We start from the raw sequence: 22,821 nt of genomic DNA, 5'->3' as shown, positions 1-22,821 counted from the left end.
TAAACTTAAACTTGTTTTTGCACCTTTCATAAAAAGGAACCTGAAGGAGTAAATGGTTGAACAACAGTCTAAGAACAAGTAGGCTTTCCTATTCAGATATCACTACCTAATAACTTTGTAATGCCTAAACATTAGATAGTAGAGACTAAAATTTAATCTCTATTAAAAAAAGAGTTTTCCAAGCAAGTAAGAGCCACAGGAGTTCATGATCACTAAACTAGCCTTACAAGAAATGTTAGAGAGACTTCATTAAGCTGGTAAGAAATGGCACTAATTAGTAGCAAGAAAATATATGAAAGTATAAATTTCATCGGTAAAGGTAAATATATAACAAAGGTAGTAGATTAATCACTTATAAAGCTAGTATGAAGGTTAATGACAAAAGTGATAAAAACAACTGCAACTTCAATAATTACTTAAGGTTTACACAAGAAAAAAGTTCTTGTTAAATGTAACATCAAAAATGTAGAGTTGTAGAATGCATTCAAACTTAAGTTGTTATCAATTTAAAATAGACCATTACAAATATAGATTTTTGTGTGTAAGCCTCATTCATGGTAACCATAAAGCAAAAACCTATAGTGTAAACACTAAAGATAACAAAAAAGGAATCTACATATAATACTAAGGAAAGTCATCACATTATAACGGAAGAGAGCAAGAAGAAAGGAACTACAAAACAATCAGAAAACAATTAACAAGATGGCAAAAAGTACATACCTATCAATAATCATTTTAATGTAAATAGACTAAATTCTCCAGTCAAAAGACATAGAGTGGCTGAATGGATTAAAAAACAGGATCCATCTAAACACTGCCTATAAGAGACTCACTTCAGATAGACACATACAGATAGAAAGCAAAGGAATGAAAAAAGGAATTTCCATGCAAATGGAATGGAAACCCAAAGAAAGCTGAGTTGGCTATACTTCTATCACACAAAATAGACTTCAAAACCAAGACCGTAATCAGAGACAAAGACAGCATTATATAATGATAAAGGGGTCAATCCAAAAAGAGGATATAACATTTGTAAATATTATATACCCAACAGAGGTTAGAGTATCTAAATATATAAAACAAATATTAACAGGCCTAATTGGGAGAAATTGACAATACATTAATAGTAATGGACTTCGATATGCCACTTATACCGGAAAGGAAATCAATAAGGAAACACTGGCCTTAAATGACACATTAGGCCAAACTGATTTAATAGATGTATACAGAACACTCCACCCAAAAGCAATAGAATATGCATTCTTCTCAAGTGCACACAGAACATATGTTAGGCCACAGAACAAATTTTAAATCATATCAAACACCTTCTCCAACTATAATGGTATGAAACGAGAAATCAATTACAAGAACAAAAGTGAAAAATTCACAGATGTGTGGAGATGAAACAGCATGCTTGAACAATCAATGGGTCAACAAATAAAAGAAGAAATCAAAAAAACTTTGAGACAAATGAAAAGGAAATACAACATATCAAAATATGGGATACAGCAAAAGCAGTTTTCTAAAGGGAATTTCATAGTACCAAATGCCTACCTCAATAAATGAAAACAATCTCAAAAAAACAACCTAACTTCATATATCAAGGAACCAGGACAAAAAGAACAAATGAAGCACTAAGATAGTAGACGGAAAAAAACATTAAATATCAGAGCAGAAATACATGAAACAGAGACTAAAAACACAATAAAAGAGATCAATGAAACTAAGAATTGGTTCTTTAAAAAGATAAATAAAATTGGATAACCATTAGCTAGACTTAAAAAAAAAATTAGGGCTCAAATAAAATCAGAAATAAAAGAGATGATATTACAACTGGTACCACAGAAATGTAAAAGATCATAAAAGAATTCTATGAATAATTATACACCAACAAATTGGACAACCTATGGGATGTATTTAAATTCCTAGAAACATACAATCTTTCAGGACCTAATCATGAAAAAATAGAAATTCTGAATGAACCAATTACTAGTAAGGACTGAATCAGTAATTTAAAAACCTGCCAACAAACAAAGTCCAGGACCAGATATCTTCACTGGTGAATAATACCAAACATTCAAAGAAAAATTAATACCAATCCTTCCCAAAAAAAGAAAAGGAAGGAATGCTTCTTAACTCATTTTACAAGGCTAGTATTACCCTAATACGAGACAAGGACACCAGAAGAGATGAAAATTACAGAACCAATACCATGATGAACATAAATGTAAAAATCCTCAACAAAATATTAACAAACTGATCTCAACAATACATTAAAAGGATTATACACCATGGTAAAGAAGGATTTATTCTAGGGATACGAGAATGGTTCATCATCCACAAACCAATCAATGTGATAACACTACATTAATAGATGGAAGACAGAAACCATACGATTATCTCAACAGATGCAGAAAAAGCATTTCACAAAATTCAACACTCACTTATAATAAAAACTTTTAACAAAGTGGGTAGAAAGGGAACACACCTCAACATTAATAAAGGCTGCTAATGACAAGCTCACAGCTAAAATCATATTCAATGGTAAAAAGCTGGTCAGGAACAAGAGAAGGATGCTGACTCTCCCACTTTTATTCAACATAATATTGGAAGTCCCAGCCAGAGCAAGAAAAAGAAATAAAAAATACCCAAATTAGAAATGAAGAAGTAAAACTGTCACTATTTGTAGATGACATATTACATATTTAAAAAAACCCTAAAGATTCTACCAAAAAACTGTTAGAAATAATAATTGATGTTACAGGATACGAAATTAATATACAAAAAAATATGTTGCATTTCTGTACACTAATAATGAACTATCAGAAAGAGAAATTGAGAAAACAATCTCATTTAAAATTGCATCACAAAGAATAAAACCTAGATGGTAAAAGACCTGTAGTCTGAAAAGTATAAGATATAGATGGTAAAAACTGAAGATGACACAAATGGAAGGAAATACTATGCTCATGAATTGGAAGAATCCACAAAAATTTTTAAAATGTCCATACTCCCCAAAACAATCTACACATTCAGTGTAATCACTGTCAAAATACCAATAGCATGTTTCACAGACCTAGAACAAATAATCCTAAAATTTGTATGAAATCACACAAAAAAACTCAAATAGCCAAAGCAACCTTAAGAAATCTTAAATCTTAAGAAAAAGCTAGAGGTACCATACTCCCCTTTTTCACTATTCTACAAAACTATGGTAAACAAAACAATATGGGAGTCATAAAAACAGACATATAAATCAATGGAAGATTATAGAGAGCCCAGAAATAAACCTACACATATATGTAAATTAATTTATGACAAAGGAGGCAAGAATATATACAATGGGGAAAGGACAGTCCCTTTAGGTAAATGGTGCTGGGAAAACTGGACAGCCATATACGAAATAATGAAACTAGACTAGTATCTTATAACATATACGAAAACTAAAGTAGATTAAAGACTTGAATGTAAGACCTGTAACAAGAAGAAGAAACCAGATGGTAAGCTACTTGCGATCCTGGCAATGATTTTTTGAAGCTGACATCAAAGGCAACAAAAGCAAAATTAAAGTTAGACACTACATCAAACTAAAAAGCTTCTACAAGGGGCCCCTGGGTTAAGTCAGTTAAGCATCTGACTTCGGCTCAGGTCACGGTCTTGCAATTTGTGAGTTCGAGCCCCACGTCAGGCTCTGTGCTGACAGTGTAGGTCTGCTCTGGATCCTCTGTCCCCTCTCTCTGCCCCTCCTCTCTGTTTGCTTGCTCTCTCAAAAATAAATAAAATAAACTTTTAAAATAAAATAAAAAGCTTCTACAATAATAGAAAACCACCAACAAAATGAAAAGGCAACCTGCTGAATGGGAGACAATATTTGCAAATCATATATGTGATAAAGGGTTAAGATCCAAAATATATAAAGAACTGATGCAACTCAATGGCAAAAACACAATCTGATTAAAAAATAGATTAAAATCTAAAAATAAAATTCAGGGAACCTAAAGAGACATTTTCCAAAGAAGACATACAAATGGTCAACAGGTGCATAAAAAGGTACTCAGCATCACCAATCACCAGGGAAATGCAAATCAAAACCACAATGAGCTGTCACCTCACACCTCTGAGAACTGACATTCTCAAAAACACAAAATAAGAGTTGCATAAGGGTACCCTTGTGCACTGTTGGTGGGAATCTGAATTGGTGCAGCCACTATGGGAAACAGAATGGAGTTTGTCAAAAAATTAAAAATACAACTACCATATGATCCAGTATTCCACTTCTAAGTATTTATCTGAAGAAAACAAAAATATAATATAAAATATTAATATAAAAAGATACATGCACCTCCCCATAGCCAAGATATGGAAACAAGTTAAGTGTCCACTGATAGATGAATGGATAAAGAAGATGTGGTATATATATTTATAGACATACATACACACCACACACATACATATACATACACACACACAATGGTATACCATCCAGCAGTTTTAAAAAAGAATAAAGCCTTGTCAGCTTGTCATTTGGACAATATGGATGGACCCTAAGGATATTATGCTAAGTGAAATAAGTCAGACAGAGAAAGACAAACATGTATGATTTCTTTTATATGTGGAATCTAAAAATCAAAACAAAACAAATAAACTCAAGCTCACTGATACAGAAAACAAATTAGTGGCTGTCAGAGGCAGGGGTCAGCGTTGGGAAAAATAGGAGAATGGGTTAAAAGGTAAATAAATCATGGGGATATAATTTACTACATGGTGACTAATAGTACAGTAATGAATATTTGAAAGTTGCTAAGTAAGTAGCTCTTAAAAGAGCTCATCACAAGAAAAAAATCTGTCGGTGACAGATGTTAACTAGACTTACTGTAATGATCATTTCATAGTGTATACAAATATCGAATCATTACATTACACACCAGAAACTAGTATATGTTATATGTCAATTATACCTCAATAAAAGAAAACAAAGAGGAGAGGTGCCTGGGTGGCTCAGTTGGCTAAACAGCCAGTGTCAGCTCAGGTCATGATCTTGGGGTTCATGAGTTCGAGCCCCATGTCAGGCTCTATGCTGACAGCTCGGAGCCTGGAGCCTGCTTTGCATTCTGTGTCTCGCTCTCTCTCTGTCCCTCCCCTGCTTGCACTCTGTCTCTTTCTCTCTCTTAAATAAACATTAAAAAAAATTTTTTTTTAAAAGGAGTAAAAAAGACACTATGTTCTTTCTCAACTTCTTAAAGGTTCATCTCAAAATGGCCTTCCAAATTCTGGTACAGTTGTACTACTGACAAAATATTTTCATGAACAGAGGACTCAAAATAACAGCACAGCGTACCTGTATCTTTCCTTGGAATAAGAGAATTATGATTCTCGAGGGGGTGACCAAGACGTTTCCAAGAAGCATTCTCTTTTTTCTTTAGGACAATTTCTATTTTTCCCACATTCTCAACAACCCGCACTGAAAAGATAAATTCCATTTGTATTCATTGAAACTAAATATAATACATTATTCTAAAATCAATCTTTCTCAAACAATACAAATGTCCTGATCTGATAGGAATAACAGGGATCATTAGTAAGACTTTGTATACATATCAAAATTGTTTATGCCTTATGTGATGTTAAATCCAGTTTAATTTACTTTATGATTCAAGTTAACTTCTTTCAAACTGATTTATCAAGGGCCAAACTAATATGTATTGACAGTTCTCATATAAGCTCAAATATAGACATGGCAAGTAATTAACACATAGCTAAAAACCAAAACAAAAAAGGAAGGGGCTGGCTGACATATAAATTAGTCATTGAATGGACTCATAAGAGCAAATTTAATTTATTTATACTCTTAACATTTCTCAATTGAGATTTGAGAGGTTCTTATGATTAAATTCAGTAGATCAATACTGAGCCTAGTAAACACAGAAAAAGCCTCATGAATCACTAAAAAGTGCATATGAATCTTAAATAATTAAAAACCCTTTACATTATCTTTTTATTTTTGACTTTTTAAGATAGTGCAGAATATATGGGTATAATAATGAGATATAGACTTTACATATTGATAAAATTTTATGAATTGAATATGCTTTTGAAGACCTAAAGTATATTTCATTTTGCCTTTAGAAACATTCTATTCTTTTTCACTGTAAACACATAATTCAATAGCAATTTAACAATAACTTTTTAAGATAGATTAGTCAAATACATTCATTTCAAAGAACATTCATTGATTTGAAGCTTAACAAATATGGAAACATGGTCCTTGACTTTATACAATTTACAGAGTTTACTATGTTATATGGAAAAAAAGAAGGCACAGAACCAGTATAGGGTACTCTGACAGTACTTTAAAACAAGAAAGGACTAATATTTAAAAAAGTATATATATTTACAGATATATGTGTACATATCTCTAATGAAGTATTCAGCCTTAAAAAAAAAAAAAAAAAAAGGAAATCCTTCCATTTGCAACAAAACGGATGAACCTGGAGGCATTATGTTAAATGAAATAAGCCAGACAGAGAAGACAAATGCTGCGTGGTATCACTTATATGTAGAGTCTTAAAAAAAAAAAAAAAGAAAGAAAGAAAAAAGAAAAGGTCATGTACTCCTATAAACAGAGAGTAGAATGGTGGTTGCCAGTGGCTAAGGGTAAGGTGTGGGGAGAAGATGACAAAAACATACAAACTTTCAGTTAAGATATGAATAAGGTCTGAAGATCTAATGTATAATTATGGTAACTACAGTTGATAATACTGTTCAATTCCAATTTGCTAAGACAGTGGAACTTAAGTGTTCTCACATACGCACAAACAGTAAATATGTGAGGTGATGGATGTGTTAACGCGATTTTTGGAATTCTCTTACAATGTATACATATATCAAATCATCATGCAATTAAATATATTAAAATTTTGTCATTTATACCTCAATAAAGCTAAAAGCAAAGGACAAAAACCCAAAAAACCACCATTCTATGAATCTTACGTTATTCTCAGCTTTGTAAAATCCACATTGCACTTTTATATGCAGAAAAATTCATAATTTAATAAGCTCTGTTAACATTACATATTTAAATATATACACCTAAGAAATATTTGTCTGGTCTAGTATATTTAACAGGCTGCATGTCAGGAGTGGGGTGGAGATAAGGAGGGAAGGAAGAATGGAAAGAAGACAGGAATTTTTTTCTAAGGAGAGAAAAAGGAAAGGGTAGAGAGATGAAAGGAATAAGGGGAAATTAAAGATGGAGAAAAAACCTGGGAGAATATATTTATAAACATTAACATATTTGTTTATAAAGAAAATGTCACATCTTTGTTTTGCAATATGAAAATATACATATGAAGAATAAGACAAATGCTGATTTTTCTCCTCCTTTCCCTCTCTCTCTCCCCTGTGTGCGTGTGTGTGTGTGTGTGTATGTGTGTGTGTGTATGTGTGCATGCATACATGTAATTATTTTTTGGTAGCTTACCAGAAAAATCTTCTTCAATTTCATGGCTTAATTCTAGGAAAGAAAAATATGTTAGTTAAAATCCAACTTCAATTCATACAGTCTATGAACACCATGTAAGATCATTTAAATGCTTCTTTTATGCACTGTTTCAAATCTCTCAAGGTAAGTAAAACATATTCTGAGAGCCAGGAGAAAGAAACTGCACAACCAAAATGTCAAAGTATTTACATACAAATACATTTTTTCAACTTCACAATTCCTCTCCCTATTGAAGAGCAAATACTCAATTGCCAACAAGTAGGTAACCCACACTAGTCCAAAGTATGGTCCCAGACTGCCGTCCCTACAGACCAAGACAGGAGGAGGGTGGGAAGGTGTGTAGCACCTGAAGCGTGTGTGCTCTCAGTGTGAGCACAAGCATGGGTGTGTATACGGGCCTGGCTTAGGTCTGGCTTAGTTCTTCCTTTCTTATTGTTCTCTGAGGTTGAATATTCATTCAGTTATTGAAAGAAAATTACTGAGTATGTATTACTTTCTAGGCTTTGTGGATACAACAGTTAATGAAAGAAAAACCACTGCCCTTATGGAAATTATGTTCCAGAAGGAGGAGATGGAAGAAATATTTTCACAGACATCTGCTTCAAACTTCACTGTGTTAACAAGGCTATCTGGAACTTACCATTCTGCATTAGTTCTTCCAATCCAATATCAGCATCCAAAAGTATTTTCTTGCAGTATTTTGGAGTCAAAAATATGAGTATTTTTGACTGTGGAATTTTTTTTTCTTTTGTATTGTGTGCTACAATATTGTTAGCTACAGTGTGAACAAAATTAGCCGTAAAGTATTTGAAACATAATAGATGGTGGCAAGGAGGTTTCACTTAAAGAAAAATCATGCAGTGCTAATGAGTAATGTATACTTTTCTAGATACTAGAGTGTTTGTTTAAAATTCTTCCCCAAGAGGCAATATACATTAGGTCTCATGCTAAGAAAAAATAGGACAGGTTATCTCTAGAAGAAAAGTTTAAGGTTCCAGTCTGATTAATCTACTGAATGGAGAAAATAGGAAAGAAAAAACATTTTTCTACCCTGATCAAATTCAGGACTGAAGGTATTTCATTAATACAGTAAAACAGTGAATACTGCGACCTCATCAAAATAAAACGCTTCTGCACAGCGAAGGAAACAATTGGCAGAACTAAAAGGCAACCGACAGAATGGGCGAAGATATTTGCAAGCGACATATCAGATAAAGGGGTAGTATCCAAAATCTAAAAAGAACTTATCAAACTCAACACCCAAAAAACAAATAATCCAGGGAAGATATGGGCAAAAGACATGAATAGACACTTCTCCAAAGAAGACATCCAGATGGCCAACTGACACATGAAAGATGCTCAGCATCACTCATCGTCAGGGAAATACAAATCAAAACCACAATGAGATACCACCTGACACCTGTCAGAATGGCTAACATAAACAACTCAGGCAACAACAGATGTTGGCGAGGATGCAGAGAAAGAGGATCTCTTTTGCATTGTTGGTGGGAATGTAAGCTGGTGCAGCCACTCTGGAAAACAGTATGGAGGTTCCTCAAAAAACTAAAAATAAAACTACCCTACAACCTGGCAATTGCACTACTAGGTATTTATCCAAGAGATACAGGTGTGCTGTTTCAAAGGGACACCCCCATGTTTATAGCAGCACTATGCACAATAGCCAAAGTATGGAGAGAGCACAAATGTCCATTGATGGATGAATGGATAAAGAAGATGTGGTATATAAATACAATGGAATATTACCCGGCAATCAAAAGTATGAAAACTTGCCATTTGCAACGACGTGGATGGAACTGGAGGGTATTATGCTAAGTGAAATTAGTCAGAGAAAGACAAATATCATATGACTTCACTCATATGAGGACTTTAAGAGACAAAACAGATGAACATAAGGGAAGGGAAACAATATAAAAACAGGGAGGGGGACAAAACAGAAGAGACTCATAAATATGGAGAACAAACAGAGGGTTACTGGAGGGGTTGTGGGAGGGGGGATGGGCTAAATGAGTAATGAGTAAGGGGCACTAAAGAATCTACTCCTGAAATCATTGTTGCACTATATGCTAATTTAGATGTAAATTAAAAAAAAAAAAAAACAAAACTAAAATTAAAAAAAGGAAAGAGGAAAAAAAAAATACAGTAAGGCAGCAAACAGAATCCCGAGTCACCCAAGGTCTGGAGAATCAGTCTCTGTTTTGCAAAAGTAAATGATGTTCTTCATATAAAAATGACTGCTTAAGAGGTGTCTGGGTGGCTCAGGTGGTTAAGCGTCCGACTTCAGCTCAGATCATGATCTCACACTCTGAGTTCGAGCCCTGCATTGGGCTCTGTGCTGACAGCTCAGAGTCTAGAGCCCACTTCAGATTCTGTGTCTCCCCCTCTCTCTGCCCCTCCCCTGCTCATGCTCTGTCTCTGTCTCAAAAATAAATAAAAACACTAAAAAAAATTTTTTTTAAAAGAATGACTGCTTAAAACATAATTTTCTTATTGTTGTTTGTTTCTTTTCTATCTTCTAACTAGAACAATATCGCCTTCATTGGAGCAGAAAAGGGTGAAATCCTAGAGTCATTATGGGTGAAATGTAGATTTAGAATCTGGCATCTTTGGGGTGCCTGGGTGGCTCAAACTGTTAAGTGTCTGACTTTGGCCCAGGTCATGATCTCATGGTTTGTAGGTCTGAGCCCCGCATCAGCCTCTGTGCTGACAGCTCAGAGCCCAAAGCCTGCTTTGGAATCTGTGATTCCCTCACTCTCTGCCCTTCCCTGCTCACACTTTGTCTCTCTCTGTCTCTCAAAAAATAAATAAATGTTTAAAAAAAATTTTTTTTTTAAACCTGGCATCTTTGGTTCCAGATTTTAGTTCTGGTTTCTTTCTTTTGATCTTTAATTTCTCAAATCAGACAGAGTGAATTGTAGGTTATGAAGGAACAGGTTATGAAGGAACAGGCAGCTGAGGGATACAATACAACTTTACAGTCCATGCTGTTTTGGTGCCGCCTTGCACTTTTCTCATGGTGGAGCTGGCAAAAAAAACAGGCCAATGAAATGAGCACTTAGTGATGGCTGTTCTAGGAGCATGGGACAGGTCTCCAGAGATTTGTTTGCAGATATCAAGTAAAAGACATTTAACAAAGCCAGGGCAACAAATATTTCATATCATTACTGACTTTGATTGCACTGAATTGTTTAAACTTGGGAAAGGTGAGGTCAGGCTGCCATTTGCCTGCACTGTTGTTAGTGTAAAGAAAAAAATAGAAAAAAGATAAATCAAAAATGACAAAACAAAATGACAACATCAGATAAAATATTTTTGCTACCTAGAGTGTAGACCAAGTTTATTGCAAGGGAAACTGGAGTTGTTTCCATTAATAAAGAATAAAGTACTTACCAACGTGTATAATATATGAATAATCCTTGATAAGTATTTCTGCTCTAAAGGAATCATCCTGATGATCAACTATTACTGAGTCTAGATTAATATCCTTAAACAGAAAGCAGAAAGAGAAAGATTAAAATGTAAAATTTGCCCCAAATTTCTATAACTACTATACTTTTAAGATGATCAGTGGATGTTCATATCTATCTATGAACGAACTATCTATCTATCTATCTATCTATCTATCTATCTATCTATCTATCTTTTGCTCCACACTGTCAGTCCAGAGCTCTAACTCACAAAACTGTGAGATCATGACCTGAGCTGAGATCAAGAGTTGGACACTTAACCAACTGAGCCACCCAGGCACCCCCATAAGGCATTTCTTTATAGAACCCACAAGGTGAATAAATATTACTCCTGTTTTTTCTCTCTCATACAACCTAGTTCTCCTTCAAAGCACATATTGCAATTTTAATTATATATTTGTTTCTGTTTAATATCTACCTCACCCACTCATCTCTAAGCTCTGAATGTATGAGACTGTCAAGAATATTGCTTGGTACCTAGTAAGTGCTCAGTAAATATTTATTGAATAAATACTCTGGAAAAAATTAGAATCAGACCAGAAATCAAGATATGTATCTTCATTTTAATCTTTTTACTACTGCATGATGCTGTGCAAATTACACAACCTCTTGACTTCAGCTTTCTAGACAGCTCTAATTTCTACATAGCCTTGGTACAAGTTATTGTGGCACCTATCATGTATACTGTATAATGCACGCATTATTCCACATAGAAATCTTCCCCCTTCCCTTAATCATTCATCCTCTGTGCCTCATTGACATTACCAATGGGAGCAGACCCCAACCTCCTTAGGCCATGCCCTCTTGGTTTTGGACTGTGTGATGAGGAGACAATAAAGAGGAGTGGAAGCGGTTCAGGCACTGCCTCTGATCCTCTTGGCTGTATCAAGCAGATTACCATCACTCCTGTTGTCACATCATGCCGTAACAGTCAGAGGAACTCACAGCTCATCTGTGGTTCTGCTACTGCAGAAGTAGCATGCATTCTCAGAAATCCCTAGCTGCCAGAACTTGTCTTTAAATTTACATGGTTCCTCCAGTGTGAGAACCTTGCCAGTTGCTGAAGGATGTGTTTGCAGATGTTGTAAGTTGTCTGTGTACTGATCTGATTTCTCAGATGCAAGCCCCATGAAAGCCAAGTATGTACATATCTAGCCCATCATTAGATCCCTGAATTCTAAAATAGTGCTGCAAATAAAGCAGAAATTCAATACGTACTTAGTAAATCAATTAACCCCTTAATTTTAGTTTCAAGAGGGTGTCTGAATCCCATTAGTGTTTTAAGCATACTAGACCAAGTATCATAGTCTCTACTGTCCTTCAAATTCCAATTTATGCACAAGAAATTAGTTCTTACAATGAAGTTAACTGGGATTCTCACTTTTGTTATCCATGCTTACACACACACACACACACACACACACACACACACACACACACACACAGATGCGTGTGTGTGTGTGGAAAAGTACATAAAATACTTTGTAGTCTAGCTTTTTTTAAGACGCTATAGCATGACTGTTAAGAGTATATACTCTGGAGCCAGGCTGCCTGGGTTCAAACTGCTAGATCTGCCACTTACTGTGTGACATTGGGTAAATTACATAATCTTTCTGTTTTCCCCATGTATAAAATAGGGATAACAAAAGGATCTACTCCATGGAGTTACCGTGAGTAAATAAGTTAATAATATAAAAAGAGTGCTTAGAAAATAGCTGGCATTTATTAAGACTTCACTTTTTTTCTGATTTTAAAGACATTGTTTACCTTCTGCTTAGTATATATTACAATAGTCACTGAAGAGTCTGTCTGGAACCAGTCATAGCTATAAAATATTAAAAGAATGAATAATTATATCAATAATTGTACAGTAACACATATTAAGTCATTAAATATGTGATTTTAAAAATATATGGCTTAAAAATATGCAATATGACAACATAAGTATATGATTTTAAATATGCAGCTTAAAATCTATAGTGAAAAATATATTTCTCTAGGTAAACTTTGTTCTAAATAATGGGGGTAGGTCTTACAATTAGGGGGTAATTATTCCAACTTGGATTGAAACAAACAATATCCTTGAAAAGATACTTTTTAGAAAGGTTACACATTATATTAAAATCTTTTATATAAGAGCAGTAACACAACATACTTTCTTAAGAAGCATGACAAAATCTACATGCTTATTACCTTCACTCCTCCCTATCACAAATATATTATTATCAAGATTAATAATTCATCAAGATCTTTTAATGGTTCAACAGTAAAAGTTAAGGTAAAACCAAGTCTTCCATTTTGTAATAGATGTTCATTAAACTGATACTGTTTTTGCACTTATTATAAACATAAGGACACCCTGGGGAAATCCTAGAGGAGATTTCCTTATGCCTGTAAGTTAAAACTGTATATGAAATACTTTAATAAATTTAACAAATATAGCAGGATGCTATTATATTATAGACTGGCAGTGGGGAGAAAGGAAGAGAAAAAAAATTACAAAGAATACATATAACCCTGAGGGCATTTGAAATGTTAACATTAACAAAAATATATAGAGATCACGTAATTTACTAAGACAGTTGCCATGCAATACATTTTGAAGGATTTCCATAAAAACCAGTAAAACAAACTAAATATATGAAAAACAATGTAGTTGAATAAATTATGGTATGGTCATATGATGGAAGGCAGACAAAAAAATGGCTTTTGCAGAATATGACATAGGACACAGGAATACTGCTCATAAAATACATTGTAATGCCAGCATTATCAAAATAGAATAATATGGAAATAGGTATTATATGAATCAAGCTGGGTGGAAAAGACCAAATATTAAGTATACATCCAGAGTTGATAGATTACAACTGATTTTATCACTTTCTTTTCTATTTCTCTAGATTTTCCAAGTTTTCCACCATGAATGTATATTTTATAATCAGAAAAAAATTTTCAAATAGTTTTTAAAGTCAAAAATATTTTTGAAATTTTTTAACTTAAAATTTTTTAAACACAAATATTTACACATAAGTGTTTAAAATGGATCAAACTTTAGTTATACTAAAAATTCACACATACAGAAAACAGCCCATTCTCCAACAATGCCTGATAAATGAACACTACAGTTCTTATGTCAAAGAACCATGATTAATACAGTAAGCATGAACTCAAACTCAGAGCTGTTTATTTTTTTTAATGTGTCTATTTTGGTGTAGAAGTAATTTAGCTTTTAAAAAGTACAACAAGAATCCATACCTTGGAGAACTACAACCTTCTTTGGCAAATGTATCTGCCACTTGGCTCTTGGGAAGCATGCCTTCACAAAGAAAAACAAAACAGCTACCGTTCATCTAGATAGCATTTATTTTTTTTCTTCTTTTTAGTAAAATTCTTATTAAAATAGTATAAAAGGACACAAATCATAGATGTACAAAAACTTACCTTGTAGCCAGCACCACCCCTCCCCCCAAGGGTAACCATTATTCTGACTTTTAGCATCCTTAGTTTTTGCCTGTATTTGACCTTTATAAAAACGGAATCATAAGATGTGTTCTCTTTTGGTCTGAGGCTTTTTTTGTTTGGCATTACGTCAAATAAGTATGATTGATAGTAAGCAATAAATCAAACCTTGAGGCTTCTGAACTATTACCCATGCTGTTGAATGCATCAGTAGTTTGTATTTATACTACATTGTACAAATATGAGAGTTTATACATTCTGTTGCTGGACATTTGGGTTGTTTGCAGACTTGGGCTATTATACATAAATAGCACTGTTATAAATATTCTTGTATATGTACCTGCACATTCTTAAAGAACATATATCCGCATTTTTGCAAGTATACAAGGTATGTGTAGATCTGGCTTTACTAGCTGCTGCTTAACAATTTCCCAAAGTGGTTGTACCAATTTATATTTAATACCAGAAATGTCTGAGGGTTCCAGTCACTGCACAATCTCACTGAAATCAATCCTGTCAGCATGTAGCAACACAGCATTTTAAAAGCCCACTAAAACTGTGATTTTTAGTTGAGAACTCAAAGATGTGGAAGAACTCTAGAGATTCTGTAAAGCATTCTGTATTTCCCTCCCACAACAGGACTGTGCTGTTGGTATCTGGAAGGATTGGTTTGGAAAAAAAAGAGGCCTGCTGCCAAAAGGCCTGTTGCAAATCACTGCAACAATTACATTTCTATTCCTCAAACTGTGCAGGAAAACAAATTTAATGTTTCGTCTCTGGTGAATCCTGGAGGTCTCACATCAAAAGTCACAGTTGGGGCGCCTAGGTGGCTCAGTTGGTTAAGCGTCCGACTTCGGCTCAGGTCATGATCTCACTCGTGGTTCGTGAGTTCGAGCCCTGTGTCAGGCTTTGTGCTGACAGCTCAAAGCCTGGAGCCTGTTTCAGATTCTGTGTCTCCTTCTCTCTCTGTCCCTCCCCTGATCATGCTGTCTCTCTCTCAAAAATAAAATAAACATTAAAAAAAAATTTTTTTTAAAAAGTCACAGTAATATGGGGCACCTGGGTGGCTCAGTCGGTTGACCAACTTCGGCTCAGGTCATGATCTCACAGTTTGTAGGTTCGAGCCCCATATCGGGCTCTGTGCTGACAGCTCGGAGCCTGGATCCCGCTTCAGATTCTGTGTCTCCCTCTCTCTCTGCCTTTCCCCTGCTTTCTCTCTCTCTCTCTCTCTCTCTCTCTCTCTCTCTCAAAAATAAATAAAGATTAAAAACTTTAAAAGAAAGTCACAGTAATATAAAATCAGAGAGGGGAGGCATATTTGAGACAAACTAGTGTAGAGGTTTCAAGATTCTTTCCAGCCATAGAAGCTTCTGTTTAAATCCAACTTAAGTGCAAGCACAAGATATCAAACAGCCATATTTTGGGGGATGAGGCTGATCATGAGACCTGAGTCTAGACCTTACTCACTCAGTTTCCATCTCTTCCTATGCAACTCTACAGAACATAATTAATATTCAGATAAACAAAAGAAGTCTCAAAGATGGGACATAACAAAGCCACAGTTATGAACTAACTAGGAGTGAATCCTAAAGAAGAATGCTCTACCAGAAAACTAAAAGTATAACAACAGGACTATAAAAATGAAAATGTAGGGGCTCCTGGGTGGCTTGGTCGGTTAAGCGTCCGACTTTGGCTCAGGTCATGATCTCGCGGTCCGTGAGTTCGAGCCCCGCATCAGGCTCTGTGCTGACAGCTCAGAGCCTGGAGCCTGTTTCAGATTCTGTGTCTCCCTCTCTCTCTGCCCCTCCCCTGTTCATGCTCTGTCTCTCTCTGTCTCAAAAATAAATAAACGTTAAAAAAAATTTAAAAAAAATGAAAATGTATTTTTATCTCAAATGACAAAAAATAAGAAAAGATAACCTTAATAAATTATTTGAAAAATCACTTAAAAGATATTTCACTATGAGGGGCGCCTGGGTGGCGCAGTCGGTTAAGCGTCCGACTTCAGCCAGGTCACGATCTCGCGGTCCATGGGTTCGAGCCCCGCGTTGGGCTCTGGGCTGATGGCTCAGAGCCTGGAGCCTGTTTCCGATTCTGTGTCTCCCTCTCTCTCTGCCCCTCCCCCATTCATGCTCTGTCTCTCTCTGTCCCAAAAATAAATAAAAAACGTTGAAAAAAAAATTTAAAAAAAAAAGATATTTCACTATGAGATTAATGTCATTTATCATACGGAGGCCTCTTAGATATATAAATAAAAAACAAATGCATCACGATCTAAGACTTTGCATAAGAAAAAGCTATCAACAGGATTCACAGATTGTTACTCAATTTTGATCTTATTAGGGTCTTATTAGGACCTGATTAGGACCAAGAAATCTGGATTTGAAGTCAGTATCAGCACTGTGATCTTACAAAAACCACCATTTCTGCTTCCTCAAATTCATACTTGTAAAGAAATTTGCCCTGCAATCTCATGAGACAGCAAAGGAGACAATTTCCAAACATTCTAAAAGACTATACAATGTCATACAAACATGTCTTTTTAGAACAGAATAATGTCATAGGCTGTGGAATGTGCTTTGATTTCAACATCTGCCAAGCAAAATAAAACACCTTATATATAATATCATTCTAGAAAAGTTGAAGGAATCTGTGGTGAATGAGGGGTGGAGTAAAATAATTAACTAAAGTTAGGTGGACTGAATGGATATTTTCTTTCCCCAAAGTGCTGCTTGATGACTGTTGTTAATTTGAAGGGATCAGGTCTCTAGTGGAATACCACAGTAATCTATCTCATTCAGGATTTAAAATAGTTATTTGAATAACGACATTGCTGGCAGACAGATCACATCTGCAAATACACAGACTTACCACATAGTCTTGAATGAACCAAAATGAGAAGCAGCTAATAAATATAAATATAAATATCACAATCTTATAGAATACAAGACCATGATAGGTAACTGTGCCAGACAGACACTTAGGGACATGTGTTAATATTCCATTCTTAAGGCCACCTTGAACCGAGGTATTAGTTAAATGCAGTGCATCCAGAGGAGGGCAACAGGGAACTAATGGTTCTGGAAGCCATATGTGGTGGGAATGGAAATGCCCAGTGAATCAGTAATAGTCTTTAAGCAATGGTTTTATACCTATTATCACAAAAGAGTCAATCATTATATGGAACCCAAGATAGGCCCTTCATTTAATAGAGTGCTATACTATCAGACAAAAAGCTTCAGGTGTTACATCAAAAACTGAAATAAGTCAGTCTACAATACAGACGACGGTATTCCTCAAGTTAAAAAAGGAAGGGTAACTAATCTGGCAATCTAGCTTATAGCTGAATTTCTATAACTTTCTTTTGCAAACATGGAGAAAAAAACCTATTTCTAAACATACCTTACTGAGAACAAACTGAGGGTTGATGCGGGGGGGTGGGAGGGAGGGGAGGGTGGGTGATGGGTATTGAGGAGGGCACCTTTTGGGATGAACACTGGGTGTTGTATGGAAACCAATTTGAAAATAAACTTCATATATTGAAAAAAATAAAAATAAAAATAAATAAAGAAAGAAAGAAAGAAAGAAAGAAAGAAAGAAAGAGGGGGAAAAAAAAACATACCTTAAACAAGTAGTTCAACCAATGTAGCCCCAGGCATTTCCTAAGAGTCAATACTGACCACTACACTGTATGTATGTATGTATGTATGTATGTATGTATGTATGTATTTATGTATTTATTGATTGATTGATTGATTGATTGATTGGAGGTGGGGAGGGGAGAATGTCAGTCATAATTCTCGGTCATACTGAATGGCTGAAGAGGCCAGAGCTGTTGAGCCTGGAAAGAGTAGTAATAGGCTATTCAGCATCTATATGCAAACACTGGCATTCAGCTCCATGCCTGGGGGATATGACTTGTTCTGTCTTGCTTCTGAGGGTGGAACTCCTCATCACTAACAAATATTCAATATTCAGCTGCAGGCAGATGATCGCCATGTTCAGGGATGTTCCAGGAGGGACTACTTACTCTAAGAGTAATGGCTGGAGTAAGGGATCTATAAAGTTCTGCCAAAGCCTCTAAGTTTAGGTAAGTAAAGACATCTTTTGTATAAAAAATATCCTCCCCCCCCAAAAAAAGAATCCAAATACTACCCCAAATAATTCTGTAAAACAATTCTGTATATGAATGTAATTCATAAGAATACGATCCATTTTTTATCATAAATTTATATGACTTACCATTTAAGACTTTCTTTTCTTCATGATAGTCTGTACAGTGATTTAGAAAAGAAAAGTCGTCAGATAATAATACTATAACATCAAAGAGAGTATCAGTTAATATTTGAAGATAACAGCCCCTTCCTTGAAGAGCTTTCTGTTCAGGTCTGAGGAGAAAAACAAGGCTAATAAATAGATGGTCGATGTTTCAAACAAAGAAGCTTCATTCTGAAAATTGCTGGGCCATTTCTTCTCCAGATGTTTGTCTCCCACTTCACTGAGCTTTTCTCTACTTCTCTGAATACTTTTTTCTAAAATCTTGTTAATTTCTTTAGAAAGCATATAAAAACCCAAGTTTTGTTTAGGTCATCATATTCCAAAGTAATCAAAATTATTCAGAATTTATTATATTACACATTATAAATAAAATGTTCACGCTAACAACCCAAAGAAAGACACCTTATACCTTTCTTATCTAATCTAATCTAGGTCAATACATAAAAAGATTATTGCTTACTCCAAATTTAAACGGCAAAATGATGAAAGTATAAGACTTTCACTTGTATGTACAACACAGTAATATTTAACAGTTATTTTCTTTCAGGATGGCAACCAACTCACAAATCTACATTGTATTTTGACCACCAAAGATGCTACACCATATGGTCAAAATAAAACCCTCAGCAAGTTAACAGAGTTAAAAAAAAAAAAAAGGAGGAGGAGGAGGAGGAGAAAAGAATGAAAAGCCAACAAAATATCCAAGCAGTAAACTGGCAGGTATCAATTGTTGAGGTGACCTTGTTTTATAGAAAACAAAAACTAAACCACTTAAATGAAGGCTTTCAAATCTTTTATGTTCTGATTTTCAATCAACCAGGGATACCACAATTACCTCTGCTTCACTCAACTATCATAAAATAATCATGATTAAGGAGGCCAGATGACTATTCTTTTTATTTTCTTTATTTTACCAAAATAATTTCAAAGCTGAAAGGGATCTTAACAACACGCAGCAAATTACCATCTGATCCCCTCATTTAAGACTGAAAGTCAGGGGTCAAGGACTTGAATGAAATCCACAGCTTTTTAGCAACAAAGCCAAGATTAGACTTCATAGCCTCTAAGACTCAGCATCATATTTCTTACTATGCCATTGCTAGTGTTAATACTTTCTGGAAAGACAAAAGACCTAAAAACCACTTGACTTATACCTCAAAATGAGCTCTGCTTATCAAGTGCCAAATAAAAATCTAGTCATTACAGTTTGCAAGGGATCACTGATGTCCTTGCTTGATCACTTATATCAGTGGGTTTCATCTGTCTTTCCTACTTAGTTGTAATTATTTGTTTTATCTTAGAACAACCAACAAACACACAGATAAAAGTAAATTAAATCTATTTTCGGTGTACCACATACTTGTCCGTTTGATGAATGTCATTTATCAAGTAAAACAATTTGTTTTTATCTAAGAGGATCACAGCTTTTGAAAAATTGCCCCACATAATTTGTTTCTAAGGAAAAATATGTTTATCTTATATGATTTACTTCCCGCCTGACATGAATTGATTGAACCTGTCAGAAGTTTCTGGATCCTACTACATAGGTCATTTTTTCTGAATCTTTTTTTTTTTTTTTTTAAATGCAGGAAGTACCAGTAGGAAGAGATTTTTCTACTTAAACGATCTAAATTACTTTTAAAACTCTACTTTTGCAACTCTTTCAAAACACTGACACATAGAAATAAAAGACTTTTTATTATTAAGCATATTTACATCTGAGTCCTTTTAGTCACATGAGACTGACAAGAAATCTGATGTTCTGTCTAGATCATTAATTCCATAGCCAAGAGAATTTGTATTTTCTCATAATGTTGGTTAAACTGCATTACTCTGATAAGAACCTCTGCTTTCTGGAGAGATCAGAGTAATTTTGAAAGCCAGCACTGCAGTTTACGGACTGCACTCTACTCTTCTGCGGTAAAAGGATAGGTAAGGATTTTCAATTGTTGCCCCAATCTAGTTTACCTCTGTTGGGTGAAGCCACAGGAGGACCCCCACGATAAAGAAAGAAAAAAATCTGTTTTACCAGTATACTCATTTTTTAAATAAATATTTGATCAGGGTGCCTGCATGGCCCAGTCGGTCAAGCATCCAACTCTTGACTTCGGCCTAGGTCATGATCTCACAGCTTTTGGGTCTGAGCCTCACCTCAAGTTCTGCACTGAGAGCATGGAGCCTACTTGGGATTCTCTCTCTACCCCCCTCTCTCTCTGCCCTTCCCCTATGCACACACTCTCTCTCAAAATAAATAAATATTAAAAAAATAAATATTTGTTGGCCATCATCTTAATAAACATATTGACATAATGTGAAAGCATTTTGATAAAAAGGAAAATACGAATATATATTGTTTGCTTATGCACCCATAAATTTGGAAGGATTCATAATGAAATTAGAATAACATGGTTACCTTTGTGTATACATGGGAGGGGAAACCAGTAGATGGGAGACCGAGGTATGAATCATGTGATATGCATTACTTACACATACTTGAATGCATTACACATACTTGAATCATGTGAATGCATTACTTATTCAAAAAAATTAAATAAACGGAATTAAAAATAAAATGTTGGTACATTCTCTTGAACACACACAATATGATAAATGCTTTAAAAGAGGTATGTAGCATACCTAGAAGCATAGAATGGGATATCTCTAGTTGGAAGGAATTTGAAAGGACTCCATTGAGGAGGTAATATTTTAGCTACGTTTTGACAATATCCAGGCATTTGTCACTGAGGCCCTGAAGAAAAGCATCCTAGGAAGACAAATGCTGAGTGTATATATTTGAGCATTTAACATGTAGCTACATACCTCATCTTCTTATTTCCAAAGGTCGGTATCACGTAACCACCAGATATGAGCTCAGTCTTATTACCAGAGATCTTATCACCAAGACCAAAATGCAGCATTCTATATTCCCTTAACTACTCAGGCTTGCCAGAAGATGGCTCCCTGGCTCTCTACAATATGTTTAATAATCATTTTTTCTCTAGAAATTCTTCCATATTTCTAAATGGAACTCCTCATAACATAAATGAGGCTTAAGTCTTATTTTCGTTTCAAGTTACACACTAATTTCTCAAATCTTATAAAATTTAATGATTTCAATATTTCTAAACTATCTTTACCTTTTACTTTCCTTTACTCATCTTTGTAATCATCTTCTGAATTACCTTTAAATTTTATACATCCCTTAAACTTCAAGGCTCAGAATTACCCCTCACCCTAGAAATAGTTTACTGGCAGAATTAAAATAAGTAATTAATAGTTGAAACACATACTCTGAAAAATTCCAGGGTTAAAGAGATTTTAAAGTACTAGAATGTGTACGTACTCCTGGTCAGTTTTCTTCCTACTACTCATTTAACTAGTCACAGAATAAACTGCATTTTTAGAAGTCCGTGGTTTCTCTGTAGGTAGGGTATACTTGGTATTTTTTATTCAATCCCCCAATTTATCAGTTATTTTCCATTCTTGTCATATCCTCTTAGGGTTAACCACTCCTTCCTTATTTGGCATCACCTGCACATGAATATACACATGTTCAAAAATCATCTTTCCCTGAAAACAAAACAAATACTAACCTAAACCAAACACTGGTCAGTAGCACCCACAAAGCATGACACACTTCCTATTCAGGTTTGCACCTGCCCTTGACCAGGGACTTCTCACCCCCGTTTTCAATGACCTCTCCCTTATATCTTTCTGGCAGGAATCACTCAGACAATGGACTGACAGCAGCAAAAGCAAATTAAGGCAGCCTGACTAACACAGCAAATTTACTCATCTGGTAAGGTCCATATCACCACAACACCTTGCTCTTTCTCTCCACTAGTTAAGCCTCGGCTGGCCTTGCTTTCCCCCTATCAGTTGGCACCTGAGCTTATATTTTGCCCACCCACTGAGCCCATTTTACCGAGGAAACTGAAGCTCCTCGATGAGAGAACTTTGACTCTACTTCGAACTTCCAGCCAGCAGCCAGCCCATTCAATAATTACTTGTCTATATACCAGCTTCACATACGTGTGCTGTGGATACTATCATTTTTAAGAACAGAAAACTAAAGTAGAGGGTCTCACTACTTCAGCA

At 35.0% G+C, this 22,821-nt stretch overlaps 1 protein-coding gene across 3 annotated transcripts in view; it reads right to left on the bottom strand.

Moving 5' to 3' along the window:
- The window catches only part of CYB5R4 (cytochrome b5 reductase 4), a 95,150-nt gene that overhangs the window by 31,665 nt on the left and 40,664 nt on the right, over positions 1–22,821 (bottom strand). For all 3 annotated transcript variants that reach the window (XM_040474075.1, XM_040474076.1, XM_040474077.1), the window contains exons 5-10: positions 18,688–18,717; positions 14,242–14,302; positions 12,754–12,811; positions 10,910–11,003; positions 7,481–7,513; positions 5,339–5,461 (exon numbers count right to left, since the gene is read on the bottom strand). In XM_040474075.1, the coding sequence (XP_040330009.1) occupies positions 5,339–5,461; positions 7,481–7,513; positions 10,910–11,003; positions 12,754–12,811; positions 14,242–14,302; positions 18,688–18,717 (399 nt within the window). The remainder of the gene's footprint in view (positions 1–5,338; positions 5,462–7,480; positions 7,514–10,909; positions 11,004–12,753; positions 12,812–14,241; positions 14,303–18,687; positions 18,718–22,821) is intronic.

The sequence above is a fragment of the Herpailurus yagouaroundi genome, unplaced genomic scaffold (genome assembly GCF_014898765.1).
Source record: "Herpailurus yagouaroundi ecotype Mexico unplaced genomic scaffold, PumYag 139, whole genome shotgun sequence".
Taxonomy (NCBI): Eukaryota; Metazoa; Chordata; class Mammalia; order Carnivora; family Felidae; genus Herpailurus; species Herpailurus yagouaroundi.
The sequence above is the reverse complement of the archived record's forward strand: the minus strand, read 5'-3'. Positions and strand labels throughout refer to the sequence as shown.